At 45.5% G+C, this 22459-nt stretch overlaps 1 protein-coding gene across 21 annotated transcripts in view; it reads right to left on the reverse strand.

The window, feature by feature from the left end:
- Positions 1-2333: 2333 nt before the first annotated feature.
- The window catches only part of herc1 (HECT and RLD domain containing E3 ubiquitin protein ligase family member 1), a 224307-nt gene continuing 204181 nt past the window's right edge, over positions 2334-22459 (reverse strand). For all 21 annotated transcript variants that reach the window (XM_071388533.1, XM_071388556.1, XM_071388555.1 and 18 more), the window contains 9 exons: positions 22189-22358; positions 20152-20321; positions 15584-15749; positions 13232-13308; positions 11410-11662; positions 6797-6949; positions 4934-5059; positions 4213-4392; positions 2334-3297 (listed from right to left, as the gene is read on the reverse strand). In XM_071388533.1, coding sequence (XP_071244634.1) covers positions 3112-3297; positions 4213-4392; positions 4934-5059; positions 6797-6949; positions 11410-11662; positions 13232-13308; positions 15584-15749; positions 20152-20321; positions 22189-22358 — 1481 coding nt within the window. In that variant the 3' untranslated portion in view covers positions 2334-3111. The remainder of the gene's footprint in view (positions 3298-4212; positions 4393-4933; positions 5060-6796; positions 6950-11409; positions 11663-13231; positions 13309-15583; positions 15750-20151; positions 20322-22188; positions 22359-22459) is intronic.

Here is a 22459-nt window from a genome sequence, read left to right on the forward strand (position 1 = left end):
ATACTGGGATATGGGGTCGTGTTATTCCGACAGCTGACAGAATGTGATCAGATCCCAAATGCCCCCCTGATAGCCACCCTGGTATAGTATCACATTGAAAGGTAACTAACCTCTCACTCATCTCTGATGGCCTCTTCCTTCATTCAGTCCACTTGTTTTTCTTAGTTGACACAATAACGTGACCTCATGTTGACCTCATGTCCACGTTGGACCATAGATAGGATCAACAACAACAACGAGACAACCTGACGTCAGCCATTCCACCTATCAGCTTGGCCCTGACGCGACTCCCTGCTCCGCCTGTGTGACACGCCAAGGGTCACTGTGGAGACCTTGAACTACACCAAGAGAAGATTTATCTGGTCCCCGACAGACAGACAGGCAGACAGACAGACCTGGACAGTGCCTGTCAAGCATTTCACTTGGGCTGTAATGTAGTGAACTGAGAGAAAGAGGCAGAGAGGAGAGAGCGATGGAGAGAGAGCGATGGAGAGAGAGCGATGGAGAGAGAGATGGAGAGAGAGAGAGGGAGAGAGAGCGATGGAGAGAGAGCGATGGAGAGGGAGAGAGCGATGGAGAGAGAGCGCGATGGAGAAAATGAGAGTGCGAGGGAGAGAGAGATGGTGAGAGAGACAGACAGACTATGACAACAGAGAAAGAGAGACAGACTTGCTTTGGCAATGTTAACATGTTTCCCATGCCAATAAAGCCCCTTGAATTGAATTGAGCGAGAGAAAGAGAGGAGACAGACTATGAAGATAGAGAGAGAAGAGAGTGATAGAGACAGAGACACAGAGAGAGAGAGACAGAGACATAGAAAGATAGAGACAGGGAGAGAGAGAGACACAGAGAGAGACATAGAGAGAGACAGAGAGACAGAGAAAGATAGAGAGAGACAGGGAGAGACAGTCTTCCATAGAGAGCCTGAGCTACAGTGTGAGGGACAATACAACAGCCCCACTACCTCCTACCAGTCATTTCCTGTTCTATCCAGTTAACCATTAACTCTGACAATCCTTCGACACACCAGATAATGGCTGGGTCCCAAATGGTGCCATTTGGGATGCAGTCAATGTGTGAACAATATCTGACACCAGATACTAGATAACATGTGATGTAAACAACAATATCTGACACCATATACTAGATACCATGTGATGTAAACAACTATATCTGACACCAGATACTAGATACCATGTGATGTAAACAACAATATCTGACACCAGATACCATGTGATGTAAACAACAATATCTGACTTCACACCAGATACTAGATAACATGTGATGTAAACAACAATATCTGACACCAGATACTAGATACCATGTGATGTAAACAACAATATCTGACACCAGATACCAGATACCATGTGATGTAAACAACAATATCTGACTTCACACCAGATACTAGATAACATGTGATGTAAACAACAATATCTGACACCAGATACTAGATACCATGTGATGTAAACAACAATATCTGACACCAGATACTAGATACCATGTGATGTAAACAACAATATCTGACACCAGATACCATGTGATGTAAACAACAATATCTGACTTCACACCAGATACTAGATACCATGTGATGTAAACAACAATATCTGACACCAGATACTAGATACCATGTGATGTAAACAACAATATCTGACACCAGATACTAGATACCATGTGATGTAAACAACAAAATCTGACTTCACACCAGATACTAGATACCATGTGATGTAAACAACAATATCTGACACCAGATACTAGATACCATGTGATGTAAACAACTATATCTGACACCAGATACTAGATACCATGTGATGTAAACAACAATATCTGACACCAGATACTAGATACCATGTGATGTAAACAACAATATCTGACTTCACACCAGATACTAGATACCATGTGATGTAAACAACTATATCTGACTTCACACCAGATACTAGATACCATGTGATGTAAACAACAATATCTGACACCAGATACTAGATACCATGTGATGTAAACACCAACATCTGATTCTAAACTGGCTCATGTGTGAACAACATACACATTGTTGAACAATGTTTTCTGACTCGATGGGAAGGAGTTTTTCCTTTGTGTAAATATTTTTTTGGACAATGTTCAAGGTTTATTTACTTTACCTCCCTAAAAAGGTGGCCTTTTGTGACATTTTTATACTTAATAAAAATAAATGTGGTGATATTTGTTTTTCCTGTGAAACAAAGTGTTCTCCATTATGTTTTGTATTATAATTGTAATATTCTGGTTTAATGGTTTGTAATTTCTAAAATCGACCACTTCCAAGACCCCACTTATTGATCACAGAATAAACTGACACGTCCGTTCTGAACCATTTTATTGAGTTTCTTCTTCTTGCTGCTTTAGGAAACCCCGGCGTAGGCAATTTAAAAATTAAAACAAAAATAAATATGGATATTTATGTAAAACATTTTCCTAATGAAACATTATACACAATGTACAACATATTATAATTTTTTTTTCTTCACTTTGGGTGAATGAATACTCTTATACACATTTTCCCAAAGACTAAATAAACATTAAAAAAAAAAAAAAAACTGAAAGAAATGAAGCGATGAAAAAAAGAACCAAAATAATATTAATAATAACTCAAATGAACTGCTTCTGTTTTTTTTAAATTGCTTAAAAAAAAAAAACGTACTAATAAAACCACAAGGTTGAAAAATAAAACCATTGAATCAAATCCATCCGTTTTGTCTAATGTGTCGAGAGTAGTAGAGTTAACATGGAATATAATGACGTGTTCAAAAGTGACCCGGCCTTCCGTACAGCTACATTAACGCTCTCTGTTGTTGCTACTCTGTGAGTTCTGACTGTACGTTGACGACGGGGCCAACAAGATGCACTTTCCCTTCTGGGTTTCTGCTGTGTGACGCTCTGTGAGAGGACAGTCTTTATTCCATCCAGGCCCGGTCTTTCCTGGGTCTCGGTGTGTGTGTGTGGTGAGGGTCTGTGAGAGGACAGTCTTTATTCCATCCAGGCCCGGTCTTTCCTGGGTCTCGGTGTGTGTGTGTGTGTGGTGAGGGTCTGTGAAAGTGTGTTGTTTTGACGGTGCCTTCTGGGGTAGACTGCGGTTGGTCAGTAGTCTGTGTCCGAGCCCTCGGCGTTGTCTACGTTGCGTGACAGCATGTAGTTGTCCATGTCGATGGAGCGACAGTTGTTGATGGCGTAGCGTAGTCTCTCTGCCATCACCGTCTGGCTGGAGTAAGGAGGCAGACGTAGCTGGAAGAAACACGTCTGGGAGGTCGGCAGGCTGTCATACGGCTGTATGGGGGAGAGGGGGGGGGGAGAGAGAGAGAGGGGGGGGGTAGAAAGAGGGAGGGGGGTGACAGAGAGAGAGAGGGTGGACAGAGAGAGGGAGGGTGGAACAGAGAGAGAGAGAGAGAGAGACAAAGAGACAGAGAGAGAGAGAGAAAGAGAGGAACAGAGAGAGAGAGAGAGAGAGAGAGAGAGAGGGGGGGGGGGGTTGAACAGAGAGAGTGGGGGGAGGGGCAGAGACAGAGGGGGGGGAAGAGGTAGAGAGAGAGGGGGAGGAACAGAGAGAGAGAGGTGGGGGAAGAGGTAGAACAGAGAGAGAGAGGTGTTCAATACATCATCAACATTCTCTTGTTGCTTGTAATGCATGTATCCTCTCCATTTAAATGTGTGTAGTCCTGTCTTTGAGCTGTTCTTCTATTGGCAGAGAAATGAGACTGGGGGAACGCACACTGGCCTTTAGACTGGGAGAAAACACTGGCCTTTAGACTGGGGGAACGCACACTGGCCTTTAGACTGGGAGAACACACTGGCCTTTAGACTGGGGGAACGCACACTGGCCTTTAGACTGGGGGAACGCACTGGCCTTTAGACTGGGGGAACGCACACTGGCCTTTAGACTGGGGGAACGCACACTGGCCTTTAGACTGGGGGAACGCACACTGGCCTTTAGACTGGGGGAACGCACACTGGCCTTTAGACTGGGGGAACGCACACTGGCCTTTAGACTGGGGGAACGCACACTGTCCTTTAGACTGGGGGAACGCGCACTGGCCTTTAGACTGGGGGAACGCACACTGTCCTTTAGACTGGGGGAACGCGCACTGGCCTTTAGACTGGGGGAACGCGCACTGGCCTTTAGACTGGGGGAACGCACCAGTGTGTGTGTGTGTGTGTGTGTGTTGGCAGCGGTGTTTGTCTTACCCTGTCCACCTTCATAATCTGGAACCGCTGGGAGATGTCAGCTGTGTTGGCGGGCAGCCTGGACCGTCCTGAGACGAAGCGCATGAACAGAACCCTCTCCTCGTTGGAGAAGTCCTCTAGGGTCTGCCAGAACCACTGGACCTGAGTGTGATGCTCTTCTACCTCACGGTACCGCACAACCTGGAATTAACACAGCCAATGTCAGTCAATGTCAGTCAGTCAGTCAGCCAATCAGTCAGTCAGTCAGTCAGTCAGCCAATCAGTCAGTCAGTCAGTCAGCCAATCAGTCAGTTAGTTAGTCAGTCAGCCAATCAGTCAGCCAGTCAGTCAGTCAGCCAATCAGTCAGTCAGTCAGTCAGTCAGCCAATCAGTCAGCCAGCCAGCCAGTCAGTCAGTTAGTTAGTCAGTCAGCCAATCAGTCAGTCAGTCAGTCAGCCAATCAGTCAGTCAGTCAGTCAGTCAGCCAATCAGTCAGTTAGTTAGTCAGTCAGCCAATCAGTCAGTCAGTCAGTCAGTCAGCCAATCAGTCAGTCAGTCAGCCAATCAGTCAGTCAGTTAGTCAGCCAGCCAGCCAGCCAGTCAGTCAGTCAGCCAGCCAGTCAGCCAGCCAGCCAGCCAGCCAGCCAGCCAGTATTTAAAGTGCATATTGAAATCACTTTACAGCAAAACGATGAAATGAAAGAGATGCAGACAAACGGAAGAGAACAGAATAAAGGAGCACCTTCTTGAGCACGTCCACACTGATCTCTGGCATCCCACAAACCATCTGTTCCAGTTGTTTGGCTGTGAGGAGGGAGAGGAGAGGGACAGGGACGATCCAGGACATGCCCTCACGCACCACCGCCACCTGGGAGAGAGAAGGGGGGTAGGAGGAGGTGGGGAGGGGGGAGGGAGAGGGATAGGGGGAGAGAGAGAGAGGGATATGGGGAGAGAGAGAGATGGATAGGGGGAGAGGGATAGGGGGGGAGAGAGAGAGGGGGAGAGCGAGGGATAGGGGGAGAGAGAGAGATGGATATGGGGAGAGAGAGAGATGGATATGGGGAGAGAGAGAGGGAGAGGGATAGGGGGGAGAGAGAGAGGGATAGGGGGAGAGAGAGAGATGGATAGGGGGAGAGGGATAGGGGGGGAGGGAGAGGGGGAGAGAGAGAGATGGATAGGGGGAGAGGGATAGGGGGGAGAGAGAGATGGATATGGGGAGAGAGAGAGGGATAGGGGGAGAGAGAGAGGGATAGGGGGAGAGAGAGAGAGGGATAGGGGGGGAGAGAGAGGGAGAGGGATAGGGGGGAGAGAGAGAGAGGGAGAGAGAGGGATAGGGGGAGAGAGAGAGATGATATGGGGAGAGAGAGAGGGATAGGGGGAGAGAGAGAGGGATATGGGGAGAGAGAGAGGGATAGGGGGAGAGAGAGAGGGATATGGGGAGAGAGAGAGATGGATAGGGGGAGAGGGATAGGGGGAGAGAGAGAGGGATAGGGGGAGAGAGAGAGAGGGGGAGAGAGAGAGAGGGGTAGGGGAAGGAGGAAGCCAGGGGAGAGAGAGAGGGGAGAGAGAGAGAGGGGTAGGGGAAGGAGGAAGACAGGGTAGAGAGAGAGAGGGGGGAGGGGAGATATGGGACAAGAGGTTCCAGTTGAGAGTTAAACACCTTAGAGTCTAACAATTATAAATATAGTCTAGTTATATACTGAACCGTGACGTTTCTACAATTATAAATATAGTTGTTCACATGCCAACCAAGCTGGGTGTTAAGATTACTTAGAAAAATTCCAGGCATGAATCTTCATCTTAAAACCAATTCAGTATTGAGTTTCTATTATAAAAGAGCGCAGTGCCTCCTGTCTTAATCCAAGAATTCAATATATACATCTCAAGTTTCAGAGTGGAGGAGAGGTCTGCTGAGTTTCTCTGAAATGAAAAGCCGCAGGGCATAGCCTAAGTGTAGTGCAGAGGGCCCCGATAATGTCTTGTAGAGAAGACGCCACGAAGAGGAACGTCTAAAAGCAGCAGGTGGCCCCGGTGTGTTAGTCATCGCCCGCTGGAAGTTAATGAACTGCGGCAGAGACATGTAGAATCCACGGGGAATGAACAAAACACGAGGCGATAGGACGACCATCAGCTGTCAGTCGCTCTGGTGTGCTGCCTCTCGTACCCGTCTGTCTATCTCGTGCAGGCGGTACTCAATGGGGTTGTCTGTGTGTGTGTCGTACCTGTCTGTCTATCTCGTGCAGGCGGTACTCAATGGGGTTGTCTGTGTGTGTGTCGTACCTGTCTGTCTATCTCGTGCAGGCGGTTCTCAATGGGGTTGTCTGTGTGTGTGTCGTACCTGTCTGTCTATCTCGTGCAGGCGGTACTCAATAGGGTTGTCTGTGTGTGTGTCGTACCTGTCTGTCTATCTCGTGCAGGCGGTACTCAATAGGGTTGTCTGTGTGTGTGTCGTACCTGTCTGTCTATCTCGTGCTGCCAGTCCTCGATGGTGTTATCTGTGTCGTACCTGTCTGTCTATTTCGTGCTGCCAGTCCTCGATGGTGTTATCTGTGTCGTACCTGTCTGTCTATCTCGTGCAGGCGGTACTCCTGTGTGTGTGTTGTACCTGTCTGTCTATCTCGTGCAGGCGGTACTCGATGGCCCGGGCTACATACTCCTTCCTGTTGGAGAAGGTCAGAGGGATGCTGTTTCCACCGGGGATAATAGGAACCATCTTACCGTCTGCACTCTGACCCACAAACGAATCCAGAGGAATCATCTAGAGGGAGAGGGGGGGGGGGGGACACAACAGTAAAACAGCACATCATCTGAATTCAAGTTGGGGTCAATTCCATTTGTAGAGAGTTGATTCAGAATCCTGTAGATCAGGAGATACAGTCCCTTCCTCTTTATTCCCTGTCTCTCTCTCTCCTCCCGCTCCTTCCTCCATCTTTCCCTCTCTTGGCTAGGAGACTGTGGGCCTGAGAGCCCCTGTCTCTCCCTCCTCTCCTCCATCCCCCCTCTCTTTCCCCTGGCTGTGGTCCTTCCTTCACAAGACTGGGAGGCCATCTCTCTCTCCATTCCTCTCCCTCTTTCTCCCCCTCTCCCTTCCCCCCCCCTCCCCCCTCTTTCCCTTCCTCTCCCTCTCTGGACTCCCTCTATCTATCCTGGCTGTGGTCCGTCCTGGGAGGCAGGCCAATTGGCCAATCGTCAGACAGGATGTGCTGCATCAACAGGACCCTTGCATTCCAGTATGTGTGTGTGTGTGTGTGTGTGTGTGTGTGTGTGTGTGTGTGTGTGTGTGTGTGAGAGAGAGAGAGAGCGAGCCCGGTCCAGCCCAGTAGAGTCACAGTGCAGTGGTTATGTGTGTGTGGGTCGGGGGGAACGAAGGTTGGCCATTGAGTATCAATAATAACCAGAGCCAGCATGGTGAGGAGGGGTGTGTGTGGGGTGGGGGGTTCAGAGAGAGAAACACAGTGTACCAGTTAGAGCTGGGAATTGCAAAGGGACCTCACCACACCATATTATCACCACACCATATTATCACCATACCATATTATCACCATACTGAGAGACCTCACCATACCATATTATTACCATACCATATTATCACCATACTGAGAGACCTCACCATACCATATTATCACCATACCATATTATCACCATACCATATTATCACCACACCATATTATCACCACATCATATTATCACCATACCATATTATCACCGCACCATATTATCACCACACCATATTATCACCATACTAAGAGACCTCACCATACCATATTATCACCATACTGAGGGGCCTCACCATACCATATTATCACCGTACTGAGAGACCTCACCATACCATATTATCACCATACCATATTATCACCATACTGAGGGACCTCACCATACCATATTATCACCATACCATATTATCACCATACTGAGGGACCTCACCATACCATATTATCACCGTACTGAGAGACCTCACCATACCATATTATCACCATACCATATTATCACCACACCATATTATCACCATACTGAGAGACCTCACCATACCATATTATCACCATACCATATTATCACCATACCATATTATCATCATACCATATTATCACCGTACCATATTATCACCATACCATATTACCACCATACTGAGGGACCTCACCATACCATATTATCACCATACCATATTATCATCATACCATATTATCACCACACCATATTATCACCATACCGAGAGACCTCACCATACCATATTATCACCATACCATATTATCACCATACCATATTATCACCACACCATATTATCACCATACTGAGAGACCTCACCATACCATATTATCACCATACCATATTATCACCATACTGAGGGGCCTCACCATACCATATTATCACCATAACATTTTATCACCGTACTGAGAGACCTCACCATACCATATTATCACCATACCATATTATCACCATACCATATTATCATCATACCATATTATCACCACACCATATTATCACCATACTGAGAGACCTCACCATACCATATTATCACCATACTGAGGGGCCTCACCATACCATATTATCACCATACCATATTATCACCACACCATATTATCACCATACTGAGAGACCTCACCATACCATATTATCACCATACTGAGGGGCCTCACCATACCATATTATCACCATACCATATTATCACCATACCATATTATCACCATACCATATTATCACCATACCATATTATCACCACACCATATTATCACCACATCATATTATCACCATACCATATTATCATCATACCATATTATCACCACACCATATTATCACCATACTGAGAGACCTCACCATACCATATTATCACCATACTGAGGGGCCTCACCATACCATATTATCACCATACCATATTATCACCACACCATATTATCACCACATCATATTATCACCATACCATATTATCACCACACCATATTATCACCACATCATATTATCACCATACCATATTATCACCACACCATATTATCACCATACTGAGAGACCTCACCATACCATATTATCACCATACCATATTATCACCATACTGAGGGGCCTCACCATACCATATTATCACCGTACTGAGAGACCTCACCATACCATATTATCACCATACCATATTATCACCACACCATATTATCACCATACTGAGAGACCTCACCATACCATATTATCACCATACCATATTATCACTATACCATATTATCATCATACCATATTATCACCATACCATATTACCACCATACTGAGGGACCTCACCATACCATATATATTATCATCATACCATATTATCACCGTACCATATTATCACCAAAAAATATTATCACCATACTGAGGGACCTCACCATACCATATTATCACCATACCATATTATCACCATACAATATTACCACCATACCATATTATCACCATACCATATTATCACCACATCATATTATCACTATACTGAGAGACCTCACCATACCATATTATCCCCATACCATATTAACACCATACTGAGGGACCTCACCATACCATCACCATACTGAGACCTCATCATACCATATTATCACCGTACCATATTATCACCATACCATATTATCACCATACTGAGGGACCTCACCATACCATATTATCACCATACTGAGGGACCTCACCATACCATATTATCCCCATACCATATTAACACCATACTGAGGGACCTCACCATACCATATTATCACCATACTGAGGGACCTCACCGTACCATATTATCACCATACCATATTATCACCATACCATATTATCACCATACTGAGGGACCTCACCATACCATATTATCACCATACCATATTATCACCACACCATATTATCACCATACTGAGAGACCTCACCATACCCTATTATCACCATACCATATTATCACCATACCATATTATCACCATACTGAGAGACCTCACCATACCATATTATCACCATATTATCATCATACCATATTATCACCATACCATATTATCATCATACCATATTATCACCATACCATATTATCACCACACCATATTATCACCATACCATATTATCACCATACCATATTATCACCATACCATATTATCACCATACCATATTACCACCATACCATATTATCACCATACTGAGGGACCTCACCATACCATATTATCACCATACCATATTATCACCATACTGAGAGACCTCACCATACCATATTATCACCATACCATATTATCACCATACCATATTACCACCATACCATATTATCACCATACCATATTATCACCATACTGGGGGACCTCACCATATCATATTATCACCATACCATATTATCACCATACCATATTATCACCATACCATATTATCACCATACCATATTACCACCATACCATATTACCACCATACCATATTAACACCATACCATATTATCACCATACTGAGGGATCTCACCATATCATATTATCACCATACCATATTATCACCATACCATATTATCACCATACTGAGGGACCTCACCATACCATATTATCACCATACCATATTATCACCATACCATATTATCACCATACCATATTATCACCACACCATATTATCACCATACTGAGGGACCTCACCATACACTATTATCACCATACCATATTATCACCATACCATATTATCACCATACTATATTATCACCACACCATATTATCACCATACCATATTATCACCATACCATATTATCACCATACCATATTATCACCATACCATATTATCACCATACCATATTATCATCATACCATATTATCACCATACCATATTATCACCATACCATATTATCACCATACCATATTATCATCATACCATATTATCACCATACCATATTATCATCATACCATATTATCACCATACTGAGGGACCTCACCATACCATATTATCACCATACTGAGGGACCTCACCATACCATATTATCACCACACCATATTATCACCATACCATATTATCACCATACCATATTATCACCATACCATAGTACCACCACACCATATTATCACCATACTGAGAGACCTCACCTTTTCTAGGCTAGTTTCCAAGTCAAATCTCCACATCCATGTCAGTTCCAGCATTGAATCCAAACTGAATGGATGTGAACCATCACTCTCCTCCAAGCTTCTCTGTCTCTCTTTCCCTCTCCCTTTCCCTCTCCTCCTCATACCAATATCATAGCTCCTGACCTTTAGTTGAGGGGGAAAAAAGACTGAATAAAACTATCACCTCGTGGAAATTATCCTCTGTGATGCCGCTGTCTTCAATGTGAAGAATGCTGTTGAGTGTCTGAACGTAGAGCAGGTCCACCTCCTCCAGATCCTCCAGGACCAGAGGAATACAACACAGCTGCTTCCACACCAGGGGCGCAAGGTGCAGGTCCAAGGGCTTCTTGGTCCGGATAGCCACCCCCATCAGGATGCCCAGGAACTTCAACTGGAGGAGCTGCTCATCCAGACAGGCTGATGGGCTCAGCAGGAACCTGGGGGAACGAGGGACGTTTAGAGTTGACCTGAGTGGAGTGGCCCATAACATAGAGTCATATAGACTATACCTCTGTAGTGGCCCATAACATAGAGTCATATAGACTATACCTCTGTAGTGGCCCATAACACAGAGTCATATAGACTATACCTCTGTAGTGGCCCATAACATAGAGTCATATAGACTATACCTCTGTAGTGGCCCATAACATAGAGTCATATAGACTATACCTCTGTAGTGGCCCATAACATAGAGTCATATAGACTATACCTCTGTAGTGGCCCATAACATAGAGTCATATAGACTATACCTCTGTAGTGGCCCATAACATAGAGTCATATAGACTATACCTCTGTAGTGGCCCATAACACAGAATATGTCAGTAATGTGGTACTGTCTCTATATGGTGACTGGTAATGTGGTACTGTCTCTATATGGTGACTGGTAATGTGGTACTGTCTCTATATGGTGACTGGTAATGTGGTACTGTCTCTATATGGTGACTGGTAATGTGGTACTGTCTCTATATGGTGACTGGTAATGTGGTACTGTTTCTATATGGTGACTGGTAATGTGGTACTGTTTCTATATGGTGACTGGTAATGTGGTACTGTCTCTATACGGTGACTGGTAATGTGGTACTGTTTCTATATGGTGACTGGTAATGTGGTACTGTCTCTATATGGTGACTGGTAATGTGGTACTGTTTCTATATGGTGACTGGTAATGTGGTACTGTTTCTATATGGTGACTGGTAATGTGGTACTGTCTCTATATGGTGACTGGTAATGTGGTACTGTCTCTATACGGTGACTGGTAATGTGGTACTGTTTCTATATGGTGACTGGTAATGTGGTACTGTTTCTATATGGTGACTGGTAATGTGGTACTGTCTCTATATGGTGACTGGTAATGTGGTACTGTCTCTATACGGTGACTGGTAATGTGGTACTGTCTCTATACGGTGACTGGTAATGTGGTACTGTCTCTATACGGTGACTGGTAATGAGGTACTGTCTCTATACGGTGACTGGTAATGAGACAGCGTGTCAGTAATGTGGTACTGTCTCTATATGGTGACTGGTATTGTGGTACTGTCTCTATATGGTGACTGGTAATGTGGTACTGTCTCTATACGGTGACTGGTAATGAGGTACTGTCTCTATACGGTGACTGGTAATGAGACAGCGTGTCAGTAATGTGGTACTGTCTCTATATGGTGACTGGTAATGTGGTACTGTCTCTATATGGTGACTGGTAATGTGGTACTGTCTCTATACGGTGACTGGTAATGTGGTACTGTCTCTATATGGTGACTGGTAATGTGGTACTGTCTCTATATGGTGACTGGTAATGTGGTACTGTCTCTATATGGTGACTGGTAATGTGGTACTGTCTCTATACGGTGACTGGTAATGTGGTACTGTCTCTATATGGTGACTGGTAATGAGGTACTGTCTCTATACGGTGACTGGTAATGTGGTACTGTCTCTATACGGTGACTGGTAATGAGACAGCGTGTCAGTAATGCGGTACTGTGTGTCTCTGTTGGTGTCCCAGTCCTCACCTGTCTCTGTTGTAGCCCACCTCAGCTGTGGCGTTGGGGGACGGGATGAGGAGATCCACTACTCCCGTCTCCAACTCCTACACAGGAAATAGGTGTCAGTCTCACAAGATATCCTGTCCACAGCCTGTCTCTAAATAATATAACTTTTCTGACTCGTTGTTAGTTGAACATTTCAGGAAACAAGTAAATATGGATAAACTCAGAAGAATAGACAAGAACATACTGCAGACACAACAAGGAACTATCCCACTACTATTTATAATACAGTCACTAATTCTACTGTTACTATCTCACTACTATTTATAATACAGTCACTAATTCTACTGTTACTATCCCACTACTATTTATAATACAGTCACTAATTCTACTGTTACTATCCCACTACTATTTATAATACAGTCACTAATTCTACTGTTACTATCCCACTACTATTTATAATACAGTCACTAATTCTACTGTTACTATCCCACTACTATTTATAATACAGTCACTAATTCTACTGTTACTATCCCACTACTATTTATAATACAGTCACTAATTCTACTGTTACTATCCCACTACTATTTATAATACAGTCACTAATTCTACTGTTACTATCCCACTACTATTTATAATACAGTCACTAATTCTACTGTTACTATCCCACTACTATTTATAATACAGTCACTAATTCTACTGTTACTATCCCACTACTATTTATAATACAGTCACTAACTCTACTGTTACTATCCCACTACTATTTATAATACAGTCACTAATTCTACTGTTACTATCCCACTACTATTTATAATACAGTCACTAATTCTACTGTTACTATCCCACTACTATTTATAATACAGTCACTAATTCTACTGTTACTATCCCACTACTATTTATAATACAGTCACTAATTCTACTGTTACTATCCCACTACTATTTATAATACAGTCACTAATTCTACTGTTACTATCCCACTACTATTTATAATACAGTCACTAATTCTACTGTTACTATCCCACTACTATTTATAATACAGTCACTAATTCTACTGTTACTATCCCACTACTATTTATAATACAGTCACTAATTCTACTGTTACTATCCCACTACTATTTATAATACAGTCACTAATTCTACTGTTACTATCCCACTACTATTTATAATACAGTCACTAATTCTACTGTTACTATCCCACTACTATTTATAATACAGTCACTAATTCTACTGTTACTATCCCACTACTATTTATAATACAGTCACTAATTCTACTGTTACTATCCCACTACTATTTATAATACAGTCACTAATTCTACTGTTACTATCCCACTACTATTTATAATACAGCCACTAATTCTACTGTTAATAATACCCCCTGCAGCATCTAACTGTAAACTCTACTGTAACTGAGACATCTAACTGTAAACTCTACTGTAGCTGACACATCTAACTGTAAACTCTACTGTAACTGAGACATCTAACTGTAAACTCTACTGTAGCTGAGACATCTAACTGTAAACTCTACTGTAGCTGAGACATCTAACTGTAAACTCTACTGTAACTGACACATCTAACTGTAAACTCTACTGTAACTGAGACATCTAACTGTAAACTCTACTGTAGCTGAGACATCTAACTGTAAACTCTACTGTAGCTGAGACATCTAACTGTAAACTCTACTGTAACTGAGACATCTAACTGTAAACTCTACTGTAACTGAGACATCTAACTGTAAACTCTACTGTAGCTGAGACATCTAACTGTAAACTCTACTGTTACTGACACATCTAACTGTAAACTCTACTGTAACTGAGACATCTAACTGTAAACTCTACTGTAGCTGAGACATCTAACTGTAAACTCTACTGTAACTGAGACATCTAACTGTAAACTCTACTGTAGCTGAGACATCTAACTGTAAACTCTACTGTAACTGAGACATCTAACTGTAAACTCTACTGTAGCTGAGACATCTAACTGTAAACTCTACTGTAACTGACACATCTAACTGTAAACTCTACTGTAACTGAGACATCTAACTGTAAACTCTACTGTAACTGAGACATCTAACTGTAAACTCTACTGTAGTTATACTGTTACTCTAACTGACACATCTAACTGTAAACTCTACTGTAGTTATACTGTTACTACACCTGACACATCTAACTGTAAACTCTACTGTAGTTATACTGTTACTACACCTGACACATCTAACTGTAAACTCTACTGTAGTTATACTGTTATTATACCTGACACATCTAACTGTAAACTCTACTGTAGTTATACTGTTACTACACCTGACACATCTAACTGTAAACTCTACTGTAACTGAGACATCTAACTGTAAACTCTACTGTAGTTTTACTGTTACTATACCTGACACATCTCAGTGATGGTGTCATCAAACACCCCTCCAGCATCGTCGGCCCCCTCCCCCACCAGCTTGACCTTCCAGGCCCTGGACGGCAGCCGCAGGTCAGACGCGTTCAGCTTGACCACCTGACGGGCTATCTGCACAAAGATGGGCTTACACTTACGACCCCTGGACAGAGAGAGAGGAGGATGGAGAGAGAGAGAGAGAGAGGGAGAGGAGGATGGAGAGCGAGAGAGAGAGAGAGAGGAGGATGGAGAGAGAGAGAGAGAGGGGGAGGGGCAGAGAGAGAGAGGAGGTAGAGAGAGAGAGAGAGAGGAGGTAGAGGATGGAGAGAGAGAGAGAGAGAGAGAGACAGAGAGAGAGAGGAGGATGGAGAGAGAGAGAGAGAGAGAGAGAGAGGGGCAGAGAGAGAGGAGGTAGAGAGAGAGAGAGAGAGAGAGAGAGAGAGAGAGAGAGAGAGAGAGAGAGAGAGAGAGAGAGAGAGAGAGAGAGAGAGAGGGGCAGAGAGAGAGAGGAGGTAGAGAGAGAGAGAGGAGGTAGAGGATGGAGAGAGAGACAGAGAGAGAGAGAGGAGGATGGAGAGAGAGAGAGAGAGGCAGAGAGAGGAGGATGGAGAGAGAGAGAGAGAGAGAGGCAGAGAGAGAAAGAGAGAGGCAGAGAGAGGAGGATGGAGAGAGAGAGAGAGAGAGAGAGAGAGAGAGAGAGAGAGAGAGAGAGAGAGAGAGAGAGGCAGAGAGAGGAGGTGGGAGAGAGAGATAGAGAGAGAGAGGAGGATGGAGAGAGAGAGAGAGAGAGGGTAGAGGATGGAGTGAGAGAGAGAGGCAGAGAGAGAAAGAGAGAGAGAGAGGAGGTAGAGGATAGAGAGAGAGAGGCAGAGAGAGAGGAGGATGGAGAGAGAGAGAGAGATAGAGAGAGAGAGAGAGAGAGGCAGAGAGAGGAGGATGGAGAGAGAGAGAGAGAGAGGGAGAGAGGAGAGAGAGGAGGAGGGAGAGAGAGAGAGAGAGAGAGAGAGAGGAGGATGGAGAGAGAGAGAGAGAGAGAGAGAGAGAGAGAGAGAGAGAGGAGATAAAGGATGGAGAGAGAGAAAGAGGGAGAGAGGGGGGAGGTAGAGGATGGAGAGAGAGAGAGGAGGTAGAGGATGGAGAGAGAGACAGAGCGAGAGAAGGTAGAGAGAGAGAGGGAGAGAGGTAGAGGATGGAGAGAGGAGGTAGAGAGAGAGGGAGGAGGTAGAGGAAAGGAAAGATGATGAAAAAGGGAGGCAGAGAACAATTAGTTGAATCTCAATGTAACATAAACACACTGCATTTCCTACTACCGTAACTAGCAGACATCTGAAACAGTGGAAACACATCAACCATCAGATCACTACAGGTCTTTGTGGTTTTCAAAGACAGTTTAAGATTCTTTGTATTGAAAAAGCTCTATAACAAAACATCTAGACTGATTCTGATGTATTTCTACATCTCTCCTCCTCTAGGATAGTGGACAAACCGTGAGGAGAACCTCTACTCCTCTAGGATAGTGGACAGACCGTGAGGAGAACCTCTACTCCTCCAGGATAGAGGACAGACCGTGAGGAGAACCTCTACTCCTCTAGGATAGTGGACAGACCGTGAGGAGAACCTCTACTCCTCTAGGATAGTGGACAGACCGTGAGGAGAACCTCTACTCCTCTAGGATAGTGGACAGACCGTGAGGAGATCCTCTACTCCTCTAGGATAGTGGACAGACCGTGAGGAGATCCTCTACTCCTCTAGGATAGTGGACAGACCGTGAGGAGATCCTCTACTCCTCTAGGATAGTGGACAGACCGTGAGGAGACCCTCTACTCCTCTAGGATAGTGGACAGACCGTGAGGAGACCCTCTACTCCTCTAGGATAGTGGACAGACCGTGAGGAGAACCTCTACTCCTCTAGGATAGTGGACAGACCGTGAGGAGAATCTCCTCATCTCTCCTCCTCTAGGATAGTGGACAGACCGTGAGGAGAACCTCCTCATCTCTCCTCCTCTAGGATAGTGGACAGACCGTGAGGAGAATCTCCTCATCTCTACTCCTCTAGGATAGTGGACAGACCGTGAGGAGAACCTCCTCATCTCTCCTCCTCTAGGATAGTGGACAGACCGTGAGGAGAACCTCCTCATCTCTCCTCCTCTAGGATAGTGGACAGACCGTGAGGAGAACCTCCTCATCTCTACTCCTCTAGGATAGTGGACAAACCGTGAGGAGAACCTCCTCATCTCTCCTCCTCTAGGATAGTGGACAGACCGTGAGGAGAACCTCCTCATCTCTCCTCCTCTAGGATAGTGGACAGACCGTGAGGAGAACCTCCTCATCTCTACTCCTCTAGGATAGTGGACAGACCGTGAGGAGAACCTCCTCATCTCTCCTCCTCTAGGATAGTGGACAGACCGTGAGGAGAACCTCCTCATCTCTCCTCCTCTAGGATAGTGGACAGACCGTGAGGAGAACCTCCTCATCTCTACTCCTCTAGGATAGTGGACAGACCGTGAGGAGAACCTCCTCATCTCTCCTCCTCTAGGATAGTGGACAGACCGTGAGGAGAACCTCCTCATCTCTACTCCTCTAGGATAGTGGACAGACCGTGAGGAGAACCTCCTCATCTCTACTCCTCTAGGATAGTGGACAGACCGTGAGGAGAACCTCCTCATCTCTACTCCTCTAGGATAGTGGACATACTGTGAGGAGAACCTCCTCATCTCTACTCCTCTAGGATAGTGGACAGACCGTGAGGAGAACCTCCTCATCTCTACTCCTCTAGGATAGTGGACAGACCGTGAGGAGAACCTCCTCATCTCTACTCCTCTAGGATAGTGGACAGACCGTGAGGAGAACCTCCTCATCTCTACTCCTCTAGGATAGTGGACAGACCGTGAGGAGAACCTCCTCATCTCTCCTCCTCTAGGATAGTGGACAGACCGTGAGGAGAACCTCCTCATCTCTCCTCCTCTAGGATAGTGGACAGACCGTGAGGAGAACCTCCTCATCTCTCCTCCTCTAGGATAGTGGACAGACCGTGAGGAGAACCTCCTCATCTCTACTCCTCTAGGATAGTGGACATACCGTGAGGAGAACCTCCTCATCCCTCCTCCTCTAGGATAGTGGACATACCGTGAGGAGAACCTCCTCATCTCTCCTCCTCTAGGATAGTGGACAGACCGTGAGGAGAACCTCCTCATCTCTCCTCCTCTAGGATAGTGGACAGACCGTGAGGAGAACCTCCTCATCTCTACTCCTCTAGGATAGTGGACAGACCGTGAGGAGAACCTCCTCATCTCTACTCCTCTAGGATAGTGGACCTACCGTGAGGAGAACCTCCTCATCTCTCCTCCTCTAGGATAGTGGACAGACCGTGAGGAGAACCTCCTCATCTCTCCTCCTCTAGGATAGTGGACCTACCGTGAGGAGAACCTCCTCATCTCTACTCCTCTAGGATAGTGGACCTACCGTGAGGAGAACCTCCTCATCTCTACTCCTCTAGGATAGTGGACAGACCGTGAGGAGAACCTCCTCATCTCTCCTCCTCTAGGATAGTGGACATACCGTGAGGAGAACCTCCTCATCTCTCCTCCTCTAGGATAGTGGACAGACCGTGAGGAGAACCTCCTCATCTCTACTCCTCTAGGATAGTGGACAGACCGTGAGGAGAACCTCCTCATCTCTACTCCTCTAGGATAGTGGACAGACCGTGAGGAGAACCTCTAAATCTCTACTCCTCCAGGATAGTGGACAGACCGTGAGGAGAACCTCCTCACCTCTAGGATAGTGGACAGACCGTGAGGAGAACCTCTACATCTCTACTCCTCTAGGATAGTGGACAGACCGTGAGGAGAACCTCCTCACCTCTAGGATAGTGGACAGACCGTGAGGAGAACCTCTACATCTCTACTCCTCCAGGATAGTGGACAGACCGTGAGGAGAACCTCCTCACCTCTAGGATAGTGGACAGACCGTGAGGAGAACCTCTACATCTCTACTCCTCCAGGATAGTGGACAGACCGTGAGGAGAACCTCCTCACCTCTAGGATAGTGGACAGACCGTGAGGAGAACCTCTACATCTCTACTCCTCTAGGATAGTGGACAGACCGTGAGGAGAACCTCCTCATCTCTCCTCCTCTAGGATAGTGGACAGACCGTGAGGAGAACCTCCTCATCTCTCCTCCTCTAGGATAGTGGACAGACCGTGAGGAGAACCTCCTCACCTCTAGGATAGTGGACAGACCGTGAGGAGAACCTCCTCATCTCTACTCCTCTAGGATAGTGGACAGACGTGAGGAGAACCTCCTCATCTCTACTCCTCTAGGATAGTGGACAGACCGTGAGGAGAACCTCCTCATCTCTCCTCCTCTAGGATAGTGGACAGACCGTGAGGAGAACCTCCTCATCTCTACTCCTCTAGGATAGTGGACAGACCGTGAGGAGAACCTCCTCATCTCTCCTCCTCTAGGATAGTGGACAGACCGTGAGGAGAACCTCCTCATCTCTACTCCTCTAGGATAGTGGACAGACCGTGAGGAGAACCTCTACTCCTCCAGGACAGTGGACCTACCGTGTGGAGATCCTTTTGACAGTGATCTGAGGTCCGTAGTTCTTGCCTTGCACCATAGTCTTCCCTATGGACCTCACCATGGGGAGAGTATAGACTCTGGGGGCTAGCAGGGGCCTCAACTGGCCCTGGACGATGCCCCACGTTCCTGTGTTGTAGTGGGACGTACAGCTCTGGAATACACACACAGTTACGAGGAATGAGTCAGATGTATTGAATCATAATGGACTGTCAATACAGGATTACACAGTTACGAGGAATGAGTCAGATGTATTGAATCATAATGGACTGTCAATACAGGATTATACAGTTATGAGGAATGAGTCAGATGTATTGAATCATAATGGACTGTCAATACAGGATTATACAGTAGAGAGGAATGAGTCAGATGTATTGAATCATAATGGACTGTCAATACAGGATTATACAGTTATGAGGAATGAGTCAGATGTATTGAATCATAATGGACTGTCAATACAGGATTATACAGTAGAGAGGAATGAGTCAGATGTATTGAATCATAATGGACTGTCAATACAGGATTATACAGTAGAGAGGAATGAGTCAGATGTATTGAATCATAATGGACTGTCAATACAGGATTATACAGTAGAGAGGAATGAGTCAGATGTATTGAATCATAATGGACTGTCAATACAGGATTATACAGTAGAGAGGAATGAGTCAGATGTATTAAATCATAATGGACAGTCAATACAGGATTATACAGTAGAGAGGAATGAGTCAGATGTATTGAATCATAATGGACTGTCAATACAGGATTATACAGTTATGAGGAATGAGTCAGATGTATTGAATCATAATGGACTGTCAATACAGGATTATACAGTAGAGAGGAATGAGTCAGATGTATTGAATCATAATGGACTGTCAATACAGGATTATACAGTAGAGAGGAATGAGTCAGATGTATTAAATCATAATGGACAGTCAATACAGGATTATACAGTAGAGAGGAATGAGTCAGATGTATTAAATCATAATGGACAGTCAATACAGGATTATACAGTAGAAGGGACAAATGCTAAATATGCTACTGTGTCTGAGGACATTAAAGTGGAGGAGATAGTGAGGTGTGTGGTGAGGTGTCTGTGTGTGTGTGTGTGTGTGTGTGTGTGTGTGTGGTGAGAGTGTGTGTGGTGAAGTGTGTGTAGTGAGGTGTGTGTGTGGTGAGGTGTGTGGTGAGGTGTCTGTGTGTGTGTGTGTGGTGAGAGTGTGTGTGTGGTGAAGTGTGTGTAGTGAGATGTGTGTGTGGTGAGGTGTGTGGTGAAGTGTGTGTGTGTGTGTGTGTGTGTGTGTGTGTGTGTGTGTGTGTGTGTGTGTGTGTGTGTGTGTGGTGAGGTGTGTGTGGTGAGGTGTGTGTGGTGAGGTGTGTGTGGTGACCTGTGTGAGGTGAGGTGTGTGAGGTGAGGTGTGTGGTGAGGTGTGTGTGGTGAGGTGTGTGTGGTGAGGTGTGTGAGGTGAGGTGTGTGTGGTGAGGTGTGTGTGGTGAGGTGTGTGTGGTGAGGTGTGTGAGGTGAGGTGTGTGTGGTGAGGTGTGTGTGTACCTGGTTGTTGGGGCTCAGGTTGAGTGAGGTGTTTACCTGGTTGTTGGGGCTCAGGTTGAGTGAGGTGTGTACCTGGTTGTTGGGGCTCAGGTTGAGTGAGGTGTGTACCTGGTTGTTGGGGCTGAGGTTGAGTGAGGTGTGTTTACCTGGTTGTTGGGGCTCAGGTTGAGTGAGGTGTGTACCTGGTTGTTGGGGCTCAGGTTGAGTGAGGTGTGTACCTGGTTGTTGGGGCTCAGGTTGAGTGAGGTGTGTACCTGGTTGTTGGGGCTGAGGTTGAGTGAGGTGTGTTTACCTGGTTGTTGGGGCTCAGGTTGAGTGAGGTGTGTACCTGGTTGTTGGGGCTCAGGTTGAGTGAGGTGTGTACCTGGTTGTTGGGGCTCAGGTTGAGTGAGGTGTGTACCTGGTTGTTGGGGCTGAGGTTGAGTGAGGTGTGTACCTGGTTGTTGGGGCTCAGGTTGAGTGAGGTGTGTACCTGGTTGTTGGGGCTCAGGTTGAGTAACCTCCATGATGAGTACATGAGGTCAGAGAAGTGGTAAAGAACGCGTAGTCTGGCCCGGACTGCTTCCATGCTGACCTCTCTCAGAGAGCTGAACTGGGGGGGCACCGCTGACGGCAGGCCTAGCTGGAGGGGTACGGAGGAACCTGGAGACGGGGGCAGAAATAAAACAGACACATGTCACAGACAGAGAGGGACGCAGGGAGAGGGAGGGAGGGAGGGAGGGAGGGAGGGAGGGAGGGAAAGA

Source organism: Salvelinus alpinus, unplaced genomic scaffold, assembly GCF_045679555.1.
Source record: "Salvelinus alpinus unplaced genomic scaffold, SLU_Salpinus.1 scaffold_42, whole genome shotgun sequence".
In the NCBI taxonomy this organism is placed as follows: domain Eukaryota; kingdom Metazoa; phylum Chordata; class Actinopteri; order Salmoniformes; family Salmonidae; genus Salvelinus; species Salvelinus alpinus.